This window comes from Medicago truncatula, chromosome 4 (genome assembly GCF_003473485.1).
Source record: "Medicago truncatula cultivar Jemalong A17 chromosome 4, MtrunA17r5.0-ANR, whole genome shotgun sequence".
NCBI classification, from domain to species: Eukaryota; Viridiplantae; Streptophyta; class Magnoliopsida; order Fabales; family Fabaceae; genus Medicago; species Medicago truncatula.
The window spans coordinates 47,802,128-47,820,581 of NC_053045.1; the positions used below are offsets into that span (position 1 = coordinate 47,802,128).

The following is an 18,454-nucleotide window of genomic DNA, read 5'->3' on the forward strand; positions in this document are numbered from 1 at the left end:
TTTATTTGTAGGCCCAATATTATTAAATTATCTTAATCCTCTCTTTCATTTTTATATTTCATTGATTCCTTCTCCTTCTTATTACGTCTCTTTGCATTCTCCAAAAGTCGCTTATCACTTCTTGGCGCTACCAACTTCTAGAACATATAATCCAACTTGTTTCCACATTATTACCCTAAACTAAACAAAACAAAAATCTTCATGTTTACTTTACCCTTGATTGTTCCATGTTTACAACAAGTTGTGTCCTATTTGTCTGACGTCAATGTTCTGAAGCATTCTTAATTTTTTAATCATCCCATTTCATAAGGTTCAAGGTCAAATATTGCGAACGTTATATACAATGAACTGAATTGAATGATCATTAGTTAATATTGAGTTTATATGATTAAAATATATGAAGTTCAAATTGAACTATAATAACTGAATGTTTATCCAACTACTACTAAATTTCAAACAGCGATGATTAAAAAAAAAAAAACTATTTATTTAATTTGATTTAATATTTGATATTCCACGGTTACAGGTTTACACATCTCATATTTAGCAGCAAAAAGAAAAAAATCACCGACGAACCATCATCTTTCTCTCTAGAGAAATCCTGAACCGGTAACTCACGAAAATTCACCGAACTACAAAACCGTTTTACTCTTTTCACCACAATGAGTATTGTGAGCAAAACAGAAAAACTTTACGGCGCGTGAGAGTCACGCTCAACACAAATACAGAAAATCCTCATATGAAAAGGTTGAGAACTTTCCGATCACCACCGTGACTCCACCGATCTCCAATCCCAGTCTCCAAACACGCCGTCGTCGTCACCGATTCCTCCGACGTCATCGACGGCGAACCATGCCGGCGTTCCTCCACCGCCTTCTGTTGAAAAATCGGCGTCAATCGTAAATCAAGATTAATCGCCGCCGGAACCTTGACAAACTCCTCCGATCTCCTCCGTTTGCTTCCAGAACACACCTTATTGCTAGATCGTGAGCTCGCCAACCCGAAATTCGGTTCTCGGATCTTCCACATAGCATCAGCACCACCGTCTTCCGCCTCAGAAGCTTCATCGGTGGCAGTGAGAGGCGCGTCCAGAAGTGTCAGCTCCGGTAAAGGCCTTAGCGTGCCACCGCGAAGAACCGTCTCAACTGCTGCTTGACACACGTGCCAGTTTCCAGTCCAAAGAAGTCCAACAGCACCGTTCACAGGGTTAACCGTTCTCCCACACGCTTCAAACAGTAGAGACTGAAACAGAGCTGCAAAGAAAGAGCACACAAAATAAGCATTATTAATATATGTATTCGATATATTTATTGACTCAACTTTCTCTTATATCTACGGCCCTGGGACCGGTTAAATAATTACCTGGTCTCTGTGGTTCAGGGACGTTGGAAATGAAGGACATGAGACCAGCCCGACCAAAGAATTTTGCTACGAAAACAGTAGCGTGGCCTTGAGCTTCTGGAGTTTCGATCCATTGCAAACAAGGTCGTAAAATACACGACTCACTGCAACCTTTTCGAAGAACTCGGCACCCATTGCAACTCATGTTTCTATTTTGGTGTTACAAAATCTCTCACACTCTCGCATGAAAATAGAAAGAATAGTATATGTTAATAGAAAGAGAAAACAGAGAGAAGGTGGTTTAGGAATAATGGAATGGAGAATGCGAATTGAAGTGAAGTTGGGGTATAAATAAATAAAGGGGATGAAGGAGAAGAAGAGGGGGGTGTGGTTGGTAGTAAACTATGGTTGAGTTAAGGTTAGTTGCAAGTGGGGAGAGAGACGTGAAGGAGCGTGAGTGTGTCGTGTGTATTTGATTTAGAGGGCAGTGACCTTTTTTGTTTGTATGGGAGGGTGTGAGATTCCAATGTCTTGGGTGTGAGCGGCTCCGTGTTTCCGCGCATGAATGTTCCTCCACCGTTCGATTATTTTTTATTATTTATTACTATTAATATATAATTTTTTTTTATAAAATCATACGTCATGAAACAAAACAAAACAAAAATCTTTGGGGAGTTTTCAGAAACAATTCTGGCTACTACTATTTATCATATTTTTTAGGTTTTATTCAAGATCATCTCAGAATTTGAACATTTGAGTTCTATGTTATTTATTAGGGTCTTCTCTTAATCAAAATATAGATATCGATGAACTCGTTTGTTACTCTGATTCTTTACACTGCGATAACCTTATTATATGTCTCAAGAGGGAAATCAGTGTGCAAATTTTATGATCAAGCTGAAAACTTCCGCAAATGCAGACCTTCTTATAAATATTTCTCCTCGAGTTTCATTAGTCTTGTAACAAACAAACAAAAAACAAAAAATCATTTATCATTGTTCAAAATAATTAATCATTTATCACTTTCAAATTTATTCTATTTGAAATTTGAAATTCCATGTCTAAAGGAAATTCCAATATGCATGACTACAAAATTTCAAGATTGTTCAACATTCCTCTTCATACCAAAAGAGCTATAATCAGACAGGAAGTTCATTGGTGTCCACCCCTGCTAATGTGATCAAGATAAATTTTGATGGCTCATCTATTGAGGCTCATCCTTGTGGGGCTGTTGGAATTGTTTTCAGGGACTATAGCTCACTTTCTGGGAGCAATAGCCAGCAACATAGGTCATGCCACAGCCGTAGAAGCAGAATTCTCTGCTTGTATGCTGGCCATTGAGAAAGCAATGGAGCTGCAGTTAAATAATATAATTCTAGAGACTAAACACCTGCATACAAGAACAATTAATACTTCTGCAGAATACAAGCAATTAATCCATCTGGTTCTCATCTTCCAAGGCACTCCAATGTTCTTGTTGTAAGCAATTATGTTGCTGATTCCTTAGCTAAGAATGGCCAGGGCTTGGCCATGTTCTCCACTCAATGGTGGCCCTCACCACCTACTTTTCTCATTTTTATGCTAGATAGAGATAGATTAGGACTCTCTTTTTCTAGATTGCAGTAGTCTTTGTTCCCTCCACCTCTAGATGTTTTGGTGCTTGGGTTTCTGTTTGTTGGGTTTCTCTTTGCTTGTATCTGTTTACTTGTGGTTCAGGCCCTCTCCTGGTTTTTATTACATTTCTAGCTTTATAAAAAAAAAATTGAAATTTGAAATAAATTATTTTATTTTAAGAGGATTATTGACTTTAATAAAAATAATCTTGTGGAAAATAAATATAGAATTCCCATAGGAAATAGAAACCAACAATTAAATGTCCATGATTCGCAAGCTGATCCATGCATACATCACCTTCCTCGAAAAAATTAGAGTGAGTTGATTCGGGGTTGTCAATACCCCTAATGTTCTAAATCAGGAAATTCGTTTGGAAGGTTTAGATTGCTCATCCTTCGATCAGGTGTTATACTCATTATTCCCATTTTCAGGCTTCATCTTCTTGCAGTGGCTTTTCAACACATATGGCTTGAAACATGTATGATCAATGTCCTCCTCTCCGGCATCCCTTGCATCAAAAACTTCATAAGATACCTTAAGATCTTTTTGTGCAACATTAATCAAGATGAGATTTGATGATAGCACCTCAATAGGCGTTTTCGGCTGCTCATGCCCAAGAAACTTCTCCTTAGGCACGTTCACCTCATGTTGCTCATGCACATTTGTGGACGACAATGTATCATCAATATCCTCTTTAGACTCCTCAACAAGCTCAACATTATGTAGTTATTCCTCTCTTTCGTGCACAACTCTCTCTCTCTCAACGGTATGAAATGGTTCTTCTCTAAGTGTATGGTGTTCCATCTCAAATACTCTGGACTGACATTTGCAACCACCTCAAATATATATTTTTATTTATTTAATGAGTGTTGCTGATAGGTTTTAAACACACACACATACGTCCTTTAAAAAACACACACACGCACATATGTTTCATTTTATATTGTTTTGAAATAATAAATAAATCTCTTTATAACATCCAATATAGAATATTTCATAAATATTACAAATAAAATTTATTAATTTGTATTAAAGGTTTATATATAATAGGTTTTATTTTTAATAGGAAATTAAATGTTGTTTTTTTAATTTTGATAGTATGATAAATATTTTTTTATTGAGTACCTAATATTATTTTTAAATATTATCAATAATTAGTTTTTTTTTTTTTATTCATTTGTTATCAAACAAGTGGTGTTCATATGTGTTTGGTATATGCACTTTGAAAATAAACAATAATATGTTTAACTGCATTTTTGCTGTTTCTTTTTGTTTGACAACGAAAATCGTTAAATTTGTAAAAAAATAAAAAAAAAAGAGAAACCATAAACGTAACTCATAAAAATCAAAATAGATGAATAACAATTAAAATGAAATGCATCTTAGACAGTGAAGTCTACACAACCAAATTAAATTGATTTTTTTTCTTGGTTAGCTTTCGACCGAGACATAGTAGAGAATAACTTAATTAAAAGCTTTGAATAAGTGAGTGATAGATCTCATATTCTCCAAAGAGAACAACAATAAGTCATCAACAAAGTAAACATTAGTTAAGTACAACCTCTTACACTTAGCGTGATACGTATACTCGTATATTTTATTGAGTTGCATAAGACATCTATTTAGACATTCCATACAAATTATAAACTAGCAAGGAGATATGGGGTCTCCCTGTCTAAGTTCTTTCTTAGCCTGGAAAGTACTAGTCATATTGCCATTTACATTGGAGGTGTAAGATGCACTGATTATACAAACCGGCATATAGTCATATTTACTGAAGTTAGATGAAATTCTTGATAAATTAGAACTTGGAAAAAGAGAGATCCCTTTTAGATATCTTGGGGGTATCTTAATCCTCTAAAAAACTGAATTAAATGCAATGTTAGCATTTGGTGAAAAAGTAATTAGTAGGATTGAAACGTGGTCCTCTAAGTTGTTATCTTATGTATGTAGATTAAATGTTGTTTTGTGCGCAAATTTATTGGAGCCAAGTATTTGCTCTTTCTTTTAAAGTACTCAAATTAATTCAAATTGTTTGTAGAGTGTTTCTCTTGACTCGTAGATATGGTGTTTCCAAAGGAGCTCTTGTGGCTTAAGAGTATATTTATATTCCTAAAATAACTGGTGGGTGGAATTTGATTGATCTAAAATGTTGGAACCAAGTTGCTATTAAAATAATGTTTTTTTTCTTCTGATTTTTAATATTGTTTCTCTATTAATGTGGATTTTTTTTATATTTTAATAAGATTTATCTAATTTTTAATTGATAATCTAAATAGTTTATAAAAACGGTAAAAATAATAAAATATTTTAAATAAAGGTTTAAAAATGGAAAGAAAAAATTATGCCGTAGTTAAGAGTTTAGTCCCCTTATATATTCTTATGCATAAATTATAAGTACAATTTGTACCAAAAAAAAAAAAAAATTATAAGTACAATTCATATCAATAAAAAATTACTATATCATTTTAGATTTTAACATGTACCAATATTTATTGAGATAATTTGATTTTTAATAGTGTGAAACGTTAATATAATATAATTCCTTGTGTGTACATTATTTATTAAAAATAAAAACCATCCATTCAATTAACATCGGTTCATCCTCGATTCAATCCAGATCAGACCTTTAAACCGTTAATCCCTTACCTAAATCGGTTTAATGTTTGGTCCAATTCTGATTACCTTTAATTTAGGCACACCAAAAAATTAATAATGGATCTTCCCTTGTCTATATGGTAAAAGTTAATAATGAAATACACATGTAAAACTACCATTTCACCATTATGTAACTTTATTATATGGGTTTGTCTAACATGTGCAATATTGCATATGTTAAGGTGCAATATTGCACATGTTAAGGTAACTAAAAGTAGTAAGTTTTTATTGAAACCAACAATTATTTAACAAAAAGTTATATATTTGATACAAAATGTTCAAGTTCCAATGCAAAGTTACTATTTTAAATTTCTTAACATGTGCAAATTTACACATGATAGAAAAACCCTTATGAATATAAGTAAAAATGAGTAATACAAGTTAAATATATTTGGTTTAAAATTTGGACCCAATGCATTTAACTTTTTAGAATCTTTTTTATCATATTTCATTCCATATTAGTTTTTCATATTAGATATTAATATTATTTTTGGTCAACATATTTAATTAGATAATTTATATCGGTCAAATGTTTTTATCATATTTCATTCCATATTAGTTTTTCATATTAGATATTAATATTATGGGTCCTGCTAACCCGTGCCTCCGGGGCACTGGTTAAGCATATACCATAAAAGAGAATTATTACTATAAAATGAAACTGTTTTTGACTTTATTATAAATTAATTACACAATTTCAATACATTAACCATAAAAGGGAATTATTACCATAAAAGAAGTACTCCCTCCGGTCCTATTTACAAGAAACGATTTACTTTTTAGATACATTAAATAATTTATGTATTTGGTTTAGGTTATTGACTAGATACATACATTATTCAATGTACCTAAAAAGTCAACTTTCTCTTGTAAATAGGACGGAAGGAATACAATATAATTTTCTTTTTCATATCGTTAACCAGTGCCCGGGGGTACCGGTTAACATTTCCCAAAAATTATTTTTGGTCAACATATTTAATTAGATCATTTATATCAGTCAAATTTATTTACAATTATGTAGATATTAATATTATTTTTGGTTAACATATTTAATTAGATCATTTATATCGGTCAAATTTATTTACAATTATGAAATGACAGTTTTGGTATAACTTGTATTATAAATAAGCAAACAACTAGTCAGGACAAATACACACCAACACATTTTGAGAATCTTTGAACACTAATAATTACGATTTAAGCATTATGAGACTCCAATCTGTTGTGTTTCTCCTTCTGGGATTTCTGGCTACTATGTCTGTGAGAAATCAAGCTATCGCGGGTGGTTGGGAACCCATCAAGAATATCAATGATCCACATGTGATTGATATCGCCAACTATGCTGTTACCGAGCACGACAAGCAAGCTGGGTTGAACCTGAAATTGGAGAAGGTCATCAGTGGTGAGACAAAAGTTGTCGACGGAATAATCTACTGTCTCAACATTACTGCTAGTGATGGTTCGGCTTCTAACAAATATAATCTTGCTGTGTTGGAGAAATTAGAACAACACTTCAGGAACCTCACTTCATTTGTTCCTCTTCAGAATTAAATTAATAAATGTTGTTTGATTCCAAGGCTTTATTGCATAATTCTCTTGTAAACTTATTATCCTATCAATAAAAAGACAGTGTTTTAAACACGATAATGGATTGTGAATCTAAATCAATGGTATATTATTATCTATATGTTCGTAAACTTTCTTGTAGGTATCTAAAAAATTCATATGAATTTGTACGTTTTGACATTTTGATTAGGTAAATAAATTATTTTAAAAAAAGAATATAATTTCATTACTATCACTATCATCGTTTTTATGAAAACGTGTAATGGTTATATGAAGACAAAATTTCTCATGAATTTTTATTGATGATAGGTTTTTCTAAACTTACTCTTGATGATTTAATCAATACTTTTTTTTTATAAAGGCCAAAAGGAAGGTTAGACATCAAGGGGAAAGTGGAGCATCCCAACTAGGTTGGCACCCAACAGGAACCCCAATCCTCTACCGCCTTCTTATACATATTATTAAATATAGGGAAAAACATGTACAAAAGAGGGGGGACTAAGCCAAAACCCTCAAGAAACAAAAAGAAACGACAAGGAAAAAAGACAGAAACATATTACGAAAATCTAAAATTAGGCAGACCATGTCTGTCTCTAGCAAAATCAATCGCCAATGAATTAGGCATAGTATGATACCAAGATGTCACATTGAGGCCGTGGCCCGATTCCGCCATAATGTCTGCACAACAGCTCCCCTCCCTGTAAATATGAGAGCAAATAGCAAACAACCCTACCTGTATACAATTATTCCAACGATTCCGAAGCCGAATAGGAATAAGAGAATGATTTTTGAACGCATTCACCGCACTAGAAGAATCACTCTCAAGCCACAATCTAGTCCAATTATTTTGGGCAGCAAACTCCATAGCCATTATGAGTCTTGTAATCTCCGCTTCAGAGACAAACATCTCTCCGAGGTTACTAGCAAAAGAACCTCTAAAGTCACGAAAAATCCCACCACAAGAGGCAATGGAGTTGATTACTGAGCCGTCAGTATTAGCCTTGATCCAAGTGATGGTGGGCGGCTTCCAAATAACCGTAATTATATCTTTTACACGCCTGTGCGAAGGAGCAATCAAGAAGTTTTTTAAAACCGTGAGATCAGATGCCAAACAATTCCCATTTGAGTTGGTCCCGGACAAAGCAATCAAAGAGGAAATTTTTATCATAGTGTAGTGAATTGACACCTTATTCGAGCTGAAGCGGATGGAATTTCTGGCCAGCCAAATCGCAAGGACAATGTGTATAATAGCTGCCACGAAAACATCCCTTAATTGGGAGCTGCAGAGCCGCGGGATGCAGTCCAGTAAGGAAGCCACATAAACCAAAGAGAAATGACAGTTGAGCTGCGCCCCCAACCACCTCCAAAGAGCCACATCAAACGTGCAAGAAAGAAAAAAATGTAAGGAGCTTGCGGCCTGCATGTAACAAAGCACACAAATGGAAACCATTGTGCAACCCCTCTTTTGCAAATTTTCATCTGTTGGCAGCTTAGAATGCATGAGTCTCCAGAAGACAAATGAGTGTGAAGGCGGAATGCAGCCTCGCCATATGATTTAATCAATACATTTTTAAGATTCTTAGTCATATTAAGTTTTTAAAAATATAATCATAAATATAGTTTACACCAAAATATACATTTTTATTTATTTAATGAGTGTTGTTGCTAGGTTTCAAACACACACACACATCTTAAAGGATAAAATTGTAAAAACAATAGTAATTATAAACATATTTAATACAAGTATCCACTATCTTAATTCCCGTTATTTTTTCAAAAGGGCCCTATAATTAGGGACGGAGGTAGTACTTATTAAAGTTCCTACTCAAGCTTCATGGGTAGTGAAAAAAGTCTTCAATGCAGCAACGAATTTTGCAAATGCATATGATAATGTTCTTCAAACCCTAGACATTTCTATCAAGAAAATGTATAATATCTTAAGAGGTAACTTGTCAAATGTTAGATGGAGCGAAATGATTTGCAATAACCCAACCCTGTTTGTTTGTTAATTGGTTAGCTATACATGCTCGATTACCAACTTGTAAATGGGTTGGACAATGTTGATCTACATTGTGACCTTTTTTTAAGAAGGAGAATAAAGATCATTCCCGCCTCTTTTTCAATTGGAGTATTCTGATGTTGTTTGGACAAGCATTTTGCACTAGGGTAAAATAAACATCAGTACAACACGAACAATGACATGCATCATCTGAGTAGAATGGTTGTGAGTGCGACTTAGTATTTGATTTGGGAGGAGAGGAATGGTAGAATATTTCAAAATGTGTATCAAACTGTTTAGGAGCTCCTTAGTCAGATCAAAAGGATTGTTTACATGAGAGGGTTGCAATCTAGGAAACTGAAGAAACCTAATGTTGAGTTTGTAAGGCCTTTGATTGTTCTTGTGTTTAGAGCAGTGTTTGAGTTTCTTTGTTTTTGATATCTTGGTACCATGTAGTTTTTAATAATAGTATTTGGTTAGTGAAATAAATATCTATTTATGAAAAAAAATTAAAATAAAATGGTACTTATATCAACCAGTATTGTAATTCTCGAGTGATATTATATAATTGAGTCCATTTGCATATATTTTTCCTTGCCTTAGAAATTTACCTCTGCAAACGGCTATACATTTACATTAGAATAATTCTGCAAATATCTAATAAAGGTATATCAGAAACAACTATTCTAATAGCGTAGTGATATATGTACAACTCTTTCGTACAACTTTCATGACAACTTTGGTTTTCTCTCTTTTGATTGGTCAAAAATAATAGAGAGAGAAAAATGAAGAGAGAGAATAAGAAGATAATGTGAGTATGAGAGAGAAAGTTGTCAAAAAGTTGTTAGAAAATGATTGTACAAATATCATTTCTCATTCTAATAATAGCATTTGGTGAAAAAAGTAATTAGTAGGATTGAAACGTGGTTCTCTAAGTTGTTAGCGTTGTTTTGTGTGCAAATCTATTGGAGCTAAGTATTTTCTTTTCCTTTTAAAGTGCTCAAATTAATTCAAACTCTTTGTAGAGTGTTTCTCTGAACTCGTAGATATGATGTTTCTAAAAGAGCTCTTGTGGCTTGAGAGTATATTTATTTGCCTAAAACAATTGGTGAGTGGAATTTCATTGATCTAAAATGTTGGAACCAAGTTGCTATTAAAAAACAATTCTAGAACTTGGCTAACAAGAAAAATATTTTATAGGTAAAATGGGTTCATGGATAGTATATAAAAGGGAGAAACATACTACTTATTAAAGTTCCTACTCAAGCTTCATGGGTAGTGAAAAAAGTCTTCAATGCAGCAACGAAATTTGCAAATGCATATGATAATGTTCTTCAAACCCCTCACATTTCTATCAAGAAAATGTATAATATCTTAAGAGGTGATTTTGCAAATGTTAGATGTATAATATCTTAGGAGGTGATTATTGATCCTATCTATTTAAGTAATTATTAAGGAAATTGTGTGGATTAATTGAAAAATAATGATAGTATTGATTGAATAAAAAAAGAAAGTGACATCGTGAGTTTAGCTTATCTGGTAAGGATATGTGTTGATTAACCGGTAAGGACAATGCGTTATATATGCAAGATCCGGTTCAAATCCTAATAAAAAAAAAAAAAAACGTGAAACCAAATTCATAGAGGATAGTTTTAGTCATGCTTATCCTTATGCACACCTCACCGAGACTTAGTCTTAGAAAACTAACCCACTTCCTTCTTCTTTTCTAATATCTCGCATGACTCATCAGCAAATGCAACAACCATCTATCAGGTCCTTATGCTCACACGATCTCCTCCCATATTCTCTCAACTTTCCATTTATATTCAAATTCTCATTTACGCACGTACAAACACTTCACAAACTTTCCAACTTCACAAAATCAAACTCTACCAAGAACAAACAAATGAACATTCTCACTCCACGTTCTCATCATTCATACATCTCATTTTAGTTTCATATCTCTCCTTCTCCGTTGTAATTCCCTACTTTATTCACTTTCAAAATAAAGAAGAAATTAATAGTAACAATTCCATTCCATGTACACATTTTAAAAGTCAGCCCTCACCTTTTTCCTCTTAGTTCCACGTACAAGCAATAGTGTAGCAAATGAATTGCCTTTATGTCATACGATATTCTATTTGGTTCATATTAGGTCCAAATTATTCTCACTCGTTCTTCCTTCCCTTTCTTTGCATTAATGATCAAAGTAGTAGAAAATCAAGTTTCCCCTCTTACTCTAATCTCTCGTGGAACACCCCTAAATCCACAAATTTCCTTATACAAAAAACTATTAATAGAGAATTAAAATGAGTTGCCACACCCACACCACACGTCATGATCATCACCATTTCCTTGTGCAAGTTCTAAGGTACTCTAATGTCTCGTTCTTTTGCTTAATTATATACATACTCCAATTTCTGAGTCTAGGATTATTTTCTTTGTAGCTTGTGTTCCTTTTCCTTTGTGAGTACCTCGTGAGCTCTAGAGTTCGGCTAGGAAGAAGAGCTCTCAAGACAAGGGCTCTAGTCTTGACCATGTTTTAAATATATAAAAAATCTTAGGCAATAATTTAACAACGACATTTCAGATATGGGAAATTCTATTCACAATCTTAACTAGGAATGTTTTACCATTCCTTCTAAGATCAAGGAGCTAAATCAGATTCTTATCACTATGATTCCGAAATGTAATGATCCTATTAAAGTGAATCACCTCAGACCCATTGCTTTATGTAACGTGAGCTATAAAATAATTTAAAAAATCTTGGCTTATAGAATAAGGAATATCATGCCTTATGTGGTCTCACAACATGCAAGTAGTTTTATACCAGGACGTTCTTCAACTTCAAAGTAGTTTGAAGCTGCTACAAGCTTTATGTTAATATATCGTGATTGGTCTATATCAATGAAACATAAAGCTTGTGATGTATGAGATTGTGAAGATACGAAGTAGCTTTGGTCCTAGGGTAATTAAAGAAGAACATTGGAGTAAGTTCTTTGGTCTCGAACTTTTTGTTTGGATTAAATGGAACTTGACGTGCAAGGAAATTGTTAATATACCTTGAGATTGGTCTATATTTTTTGGAGTTATGGTGTGGACTCTTTGGAAGGACATGAACATGCTCATATTTTCTCATCAGTCATATATGGGAGATAAACTATGGAGTTCGGTTAACAATCACGTCATGATATTGTAACAAAATTGCAAGCGCCCAAGGCATCTAGGGAATCAATAATGCACATCAAAAGCATAATTAAGTCCATCCTCTTGGGCGATTCAAACTTAATATAGATGGATCATATTTTACGAGTAACGGAAGCTCGACTCCAAAGTAGCAGTGAATTCGATTCCAAAGTAGTAAGGAATATGATTCAATGTGGTTATACCAAATATTTCTTATTTGCAGCTTGTACTTGCAAACATCCTTCATATTCTCGAAACTTCAAATATGCACATTGAAGTACATCATATTAACCGCAATGCGAATAAATGTGCATACTTTCTTGCACACCCGTGATGTGAACTCCACCAATTTAGTTAGGTAATGCAATTCCATTGTTAGAAGGAAAAAAAAACCGTCATTGCATGTTCTTTAAGCCATAAGCAAACAAATGTTGTCAATGCAACTCTTTTTTCTACCCCTTTTAAATATTATGTCTATAAGTTATAGTACCACTATTTTACAATCACTCCCACGTGTTACTTATACATATTTACATAGATGCAAATGTTGCCAACTGTTATGGACTTATCGACACATAATCAAAGAATCAATGGTTAAGTATGCTCAAGTATAATAATGTAACCATTCACTAACTTCTATATCGGTATTGAATAAAATAAACAAGAGTTGTATATGACAATCCATATGAAAGATAGAATCCATTCTCTTTGTATAACATTTACCTGCTTTTTTGGAGTTAAGGTGACTTTGACAAAAATCACAATATCAAAGTGCAATTTTTTTTGAAATATCATACACTGTAATTCACGGTAAGTTGTTGTTTTAAATTCTTCCGCAATCCACCAATGGAGGTTGTTTTAAAGTATAAATCACATTTGAAATAAGTGTCCACATTTAGTGCTGACACCCTTCAAATAGAATAATATTGTAACATGGACTAGTGTAGCACCTTTTGGAAATCCAATCAAAGCGTGGTCCACCACAATCCAATCAAAGAGAGGGTAAGAAAGTCAAATCAAGGTTATCAAAATGAAGGCCATGATTAATTCCAAATTAAAAATGATTTATCTACAACAATGATTAAAAGGAGCCCATTGCATAGTAGGTAGCCTCATCAGTTTATAAACTACTACTACTACTACTATATTTATCAGTGTGTGCCTTGTAAAAGATATCACACTAGAAATGGCTCGTTATGGTTCAAGAATGTTAGTTCCCGTAGACTTAAAGAAGAAGCCATGGGAGCAGGAACTACCTCTTCACAACAGGTGGCATCCAGATATACCTCCAGTTGCAGAGGCTACAACTGGTGAACTTTTCAGAGTTGAGATGATAGATTTCAGTGGAGGTGCTATCACTAAGAATTATACTGCTGAAGATGCCAAATATGTTGATCTCTCAGCTGTGAGTTCCCTATCCATTTATACTGTGTGTGTGTTCAAGTATACATGTTTAATTACAGTTTTCAAAGTGTTTTCAATTTTCTTAAAATTACTAATCACTGATTAACTATATATTCCTGCTTTTTTATTTAATCAAATATGATTTTTTCCATATTCAAAAAGAAAATGTTTAGCTCAAAATAGTTGATACCAAAAACATACACGGTATATGATAAAAATGTACTAATTTGTATTTAAGTCCTATGTGAATATTTTTTTTTGTTTAGTTTTGTAACCATGTGACTAGTATTCAGTATTCACTGACTTTATTAATGGCTAATATCCTTTAGAAATCTAGTTGACTATCCATAAAGTTTGAATTCGAGACTTTGTTTAAGGGATCTGAGTCCAGTTTCACTCAGACCAATTCATGTGATATTTTTACTCTAATTATTTTTTATTTTTTTTATAAATAAAACGTAAACAACATTATTTAAGATTAAATATAATAATTATAAGGGGAAATTACATTGACCTCCCTGAAGTTTAGTCAAATGTCACAAAACTCCCCTCTATTTTTAATTTGATCACTAACCTCCCTTAGTAGTTAACTTAATGACACCGATCGATCCCCCCTCTTGGTCAACACCGTTTATAACTGTCATTCAAACAAAAATCACCGCCTAAAAAGAATGCCCTACATCCCCATTTCATGTTTATGTTGCATTCTCCTTAAACAACCGAATTGGTGCTGCGTTGTGTTCTTAATTTTTGTATTAGGAAAAATGAATTTGGCATAAGATACTAAATTATAAAAATATATCTTCTTTAATCTACCAGCCTAATTCACAAAAACCTCAAATAATCAACCAATATATAAGCTTTCTAATTTACTATGAATATCAATATAATGCTTTTCATGTTCTTGATACCATTCTGCTACATTTTTGCACTGAATAGCTATTGTCTTGGCCAAAAGGTACTGTTTCGGTGAATACCTGAACGAAAATTTATCACCTCAAGAGTTGTTAGTCTCTCAGTAAACTTTGTTTGATTGTGCACTGAAGGTCAAAATAAGCATACATATACTAAACATGAAAGATGAAACCTCAAAGCGACGGTTGATCTTTCTTTTTTTTCTTTTCTTCCTAAACATAACTGATTGTTAGCAGAGTTAATTGAAGGGGAGGTTATTGTCTATGGAAAAACTAGAGGGGAGGTGTGTGACATTTGATTAAAGCTTAGGGGAGGTCAATATAATTTCCCCTAATTATAATATCTACTACCTTGATACATAAGATTCAAACCATCAATATCGTCTACAACTAGCATATCCTAAAGTTGAATATGATATACACCGCACTTTCAATCATTCACTGGGATATCCAAAATAACAATTCAAATCAAGTCACTATATGTGGTCCTTCCACCAGTGGAAAACCGGTCCCCTTCCTCAGAGTAATGCCAAACATTGTAATAACAATATCTTAAGTCTAGACAAACTCCAACATATCATTGTACATGTTTTTCCATGGCACCACCAACTCCAAGACTAGTTGTGCCAATAGACCTAAAAAAGAAGCCATGTGAACAGAAACTTCCTCTTCATAATCGATGGCACCCTGACATACCCCCTGTGGCAGATGTTAATACTGGTGAAATCTTTAGAGTAGAGATGGTAGATTGGACTGGAGGTGCTATTAAAGATGACAATTCAGCACTTGATATAAAACTTGTAGACCTCTCAGTTGTAAGTGTAATTAAGAGTATGTTTGGATTAGCTTATTTTTCTTTATCTATTAGCATAAACACTCGTGAGTTGTGACACTGTTTGAGAGAACTTGTGAAAGCATTTTATGACATGTTCATAAATTGTTTTCAACTTATAAAAAAACAGTTCCCCTTTATTTTATCTTGTGTGATAAGCGTTTATGCTATAAGCTGCAAAATAATTTGTTTATCCAAACATGGGATAATGTTTGCAAAATCATGCATTAGTCTACTTCAACTGTTAGATCAAGATTGTAAATCATGTTTTGTTAAGTATGACTCATAGTTGACCGATAAGTGAGAAAGTCATATAACATAGTTTATTGATAAATGAACAAGTCATTAAGTAAGATATAACATAGTTTACTGATAAGTGGATAAGTCACTCGAGTGAGATATAATATGTGAAACAAACATATTTTTTTTATATAATGTGTGTACTATACACGTCTTTTTTTTTTGGTAATTAATTTTGGATGATGGGGAAATGGGCCAGGTCCATCACCTTAGTGGGCCAATAAGAATTGTAGACAGTGATGGTATTCCAGCCCAGCCCGGAGATTTGCTTGCAGTTGAAATATGCAACTTGGGTCCTCTCCCTGGTGATGAATGGGGCTTTACAGCAACATTTGACAGAGAAAATGGAGGAGGTTTCTTGACAGACCATTTTCCTTATGCCACAAAAGCTATCTGGTACTTTGAAGGAATATATGCTTATTCACCTCAGATACCAGGTTAAAGGACTAATACACCACTTTTTGTTTATATAACCAGTTTGGAATTTAAGGAACAAAAAGTCATGTTTTGTGATGTATAATATGAACAAAGCTTAACTAATTTTACCACATTTAATGCTATTTTAATGAGATTAACTACTTTTCTTAAAGAATGTGAGGTAGTTTTCTTTTTGCTTATTATATATGAGAACAAAGGGAGTATACAAACTTAGTTAAAGTGAATTATACAATGCACTTTCTACATGTTTGGCCACTCATGTGATCATTTTTGTCGGATAGGAGTGAGGTTTCCAGGTATAACACATCCTGGTATAATTGGAACTGCGCCATCAATGGAACTCCTAAACATATGGAATGAAAGGGAAAGAGATGTTGCAGAAAATGGTATTCATTCTCTCAAACTATGTGAGGTTTTGCATAGCAGACCCTTGGCAAACTTACCAACAGAAAAAAGTTGTCTCCTTGGAAAGGTAATGTGAATAAATAAATATCTAATGGTGCCCGTTTGGACATTAGCAATGTGACGTGTCCGTATTTGTGTCTATGTCAGAGTTTATGCTTCATAGCTTATACAAGTTACATAGCTGACCATATTATATTGGACCATTGTTTTGTTGGCTTGTTAAGAAATCAAACAAGATTTCATTTCTTGAAACTCTTGTAGATTGAAAAAGATACTGATGAATGGGAGAAGATTGCAAGGGAAGCAGCAAGAACAATACCGGGAAGAGAAAACGGTGGAAATTGTGACATAAAAAATCTAAGCAGAGGTTCAAAGGTATATCTTCCTGTTTTTGTAGAAGGAGCAAATCTCAGCACAGGTGACATGCATTTCTCACAGGGTGATGGTGAGGTCTCATTATGTGGTGCAATAGAAATGAGTGGTTTCTTGGAACTCAAGTTAGTATAAAACTTAAATTAATTCAAATCTTAGAAAACTTGTTCCTTCCATACAATTATGTTAATAATACCCTCTTTTTTGTGTGCCATAATCAGGTGTGAAATTATAAGGGGAGGAATGAAAGAGTACCTTACACCAATGGGCCCCACTCCCCTTCATGTAAATCCAATATTTGAGATAGGCCCTGTTGAACCAAGATTCTCAGAGTGGTTAGTGTTTGAGGGCATTAGTGTGGATGAAAGTGGGAGACAACACTACCTAGATGCAAGTGTTGCATACAAACGAGCAGTACTCAATGCTATTGACTACATATCCAAGTTTGGGTACTCAAAAGAACAGGTTCAACTGCATTACACTAAAAAGTCCAAGCATACATGTTTTTGTCCATATGAAAAAAGAATTTAATTTACATGCACAGACGGTCAACTTTAAATAAAAAAAATTACACGCGTCCAATGAGATCTCATTATGTAGATATTTTAGAAACAAATAAAACAAAATGACATCATGAAGTGATTTGATTGGATGTATGTATAAAAAAAGTTTCATAGTGTTGGTGCATAGAAATCAATCTCTATGTAAAAGAGGATCAAGTATGTTATATATCACAAAAGGCAAAAAAAAAAAAAAAATGTAACCTATAACTAATTGCTATGCCTTGAACATAATTCAGGTGTACCTTCTACTATCTTGTTGTCCTTGTGAAGGAAGAATATCTGGAATTGTTGATGCCCCTAATGCTTGTGCAACATTGGCCATCCCTACAGCTATATTTGACCAGGTAAATATACATGTCAACTGTCAACTCCCCTAATGTTAAATAAAACTATGTCTAATACATTGGCTATGTATAACAAAATTCTCAATCATATTAGGATGCTTGATTGTGATTAAATACTGCAGTTTTTTAAGATGATTATTTTATATATAACTTTTAATAATATTTATGTTGCTTGATGTTTTTGCAGGATATTCGTCCTAAAAATAACAAAGTACCAATTGGACCCCGCCTTGTAAAGAAACCAGATGTCTTCAAATGCACTTATGATGGAAACTTGCCCATCACAAAAAATCTCAGTGCCTCATCTTGATTTGTATTAGCTTGGATTTAAATCACATGCTTCTGTAACATATCTCATAATCTTGTGATTTAAGCCACAAAAATAAAGTCTGTAGGAAACATTATGACATTTGTATTGTATGCAACTGTTTTCCATAGAATTGCTGGAATAATGTCAGTAATTTAATTATGGCATAGTTGGGTTGAAAGTTGAATTTATTTTTGATTTAGTGTCTGTT

At 33.5% G+C, this 18,454-nt stretch overlaps 3 protein-coding genes across 4 annotated transcripts; 2 read left to right on the forward strand and 1 right to left on the reverse strand.

Moving 5' to 3' along the window:
- Positions 1–466: 466 nt before the first annotated feature.
- On the reverse strand, positions 467–1,723 carry LOC11407764 (LOB domain-containing protein 38). The gene is made up of 2 exons (XM_003608436.4): positions 1,363–1,723; positions 467–1,253 (listed from the first exon to the last, which is right to left on the reverse strand). Exons 1-2 carry the CDS (start codon positions 1,544–1,546, stop codon positions 736–738), a joined length of 702 nt encoding a protein of 233 aa, XP_003608484.1. The 5' UTR covers positions 1,547–1,723; the 3' UTR covers positions 467–735.
- Positions 1,724–6,765: 5,042 nt separating this feature from the next.
- Positions 6,766–7,255, forward strand: LOC11405281 (cysteine proteinase inhibitor 5). Its single transcript, XM_003608439.3, has one exon. The coding sequence runs from the start codon at positions 6,820–6,822 to the stop codon at positions 7,162–7,164; it is 345 nt and encodes a 114-aa protein (XP_003608487.1). The 5' UTR covers positions 6,766–6,819; the 3' UTR covers positions 7,165–7,255.
- A 6,200-nt stretch (positions 7,256–13,455) lies between these two features.
- LOC25493523 (formamidase) lies at positions 13,456–18,454 on the forward strand. Of its 2 annotated transcripts, none has more exons than XM_013602038.3 (7): positions 13,456–13,769; positions 16,014–16,251; positions 16,534–16,724; positions 16,919–17,154; positions 17,251–17,494; positions 17,829–17,936; positions 18,124–18,454. In XM_013602038.3, the coding sequence occupies exons 1-7, from the start codon at positions 13,551–13,553 to the stop codon at positions 18,244–18,246; spliced, it is 1,359 nt and encodes a 452-aa protein (XP_013457492.1). In that variant the 5' UTR covers positions 13,456–13,550; the 3' UTR covers positions 18,247–18,454. The 2 variants fall into 2 exon arrangements, with proteins under 2 accessions (XP_013457492.1, XP_013457491.1); XM_013602037.3 differs by lacking the exon at positions 13,456–13,769 and adding an exon at positions 14,944–15,497.

Bases quoted from the DNA above. Each gene is read 5' to 3' on its own strand.
- LOC25493523 (XM_013602038.3), top strand. From the start codon at position 13,551: ATGGCTCGTTATGGTTCAAGAATGTTAGTTCCCGTAGACTTAAAGAAG. The intron at 16,725-16,918 runs GTAATGTGAATA...AAACTCTTGTAG, and splicing joins AAAGTTGTCTCCTTGGAAAG to ATTGAAAAAGATACTGATGA. The intron at 17,495-17,828 runs GTTCAACTGCAT...AACATAATTCAG, and splicing joins TTGGGTACTCAAAAGAACAG to GTGTACCTTCTACTATCTTG.
- LOC11405281 (XM_003608439.3), top strand. From the start codon at position 6,820: ATGAGACTCCAATCTGTTGTGTTTCTCCTTCTGGGATTTCTGGCTACT.
- LOC11407764 (XM_003608436.4), bottom strand. From the start codon at position 1,546: ATGAGTTGCAATGGGTGCCGAGTTCTTCGAAAAGGTTGCAGTGAGTCG. The intron at 1,254-1,362 runs GTAATTATTTAA...CTTTCTTTGCAG, and splicing joins CCCTGAACCACAGAGACCAG to CTCTGTTTCAGTCTCTACTG.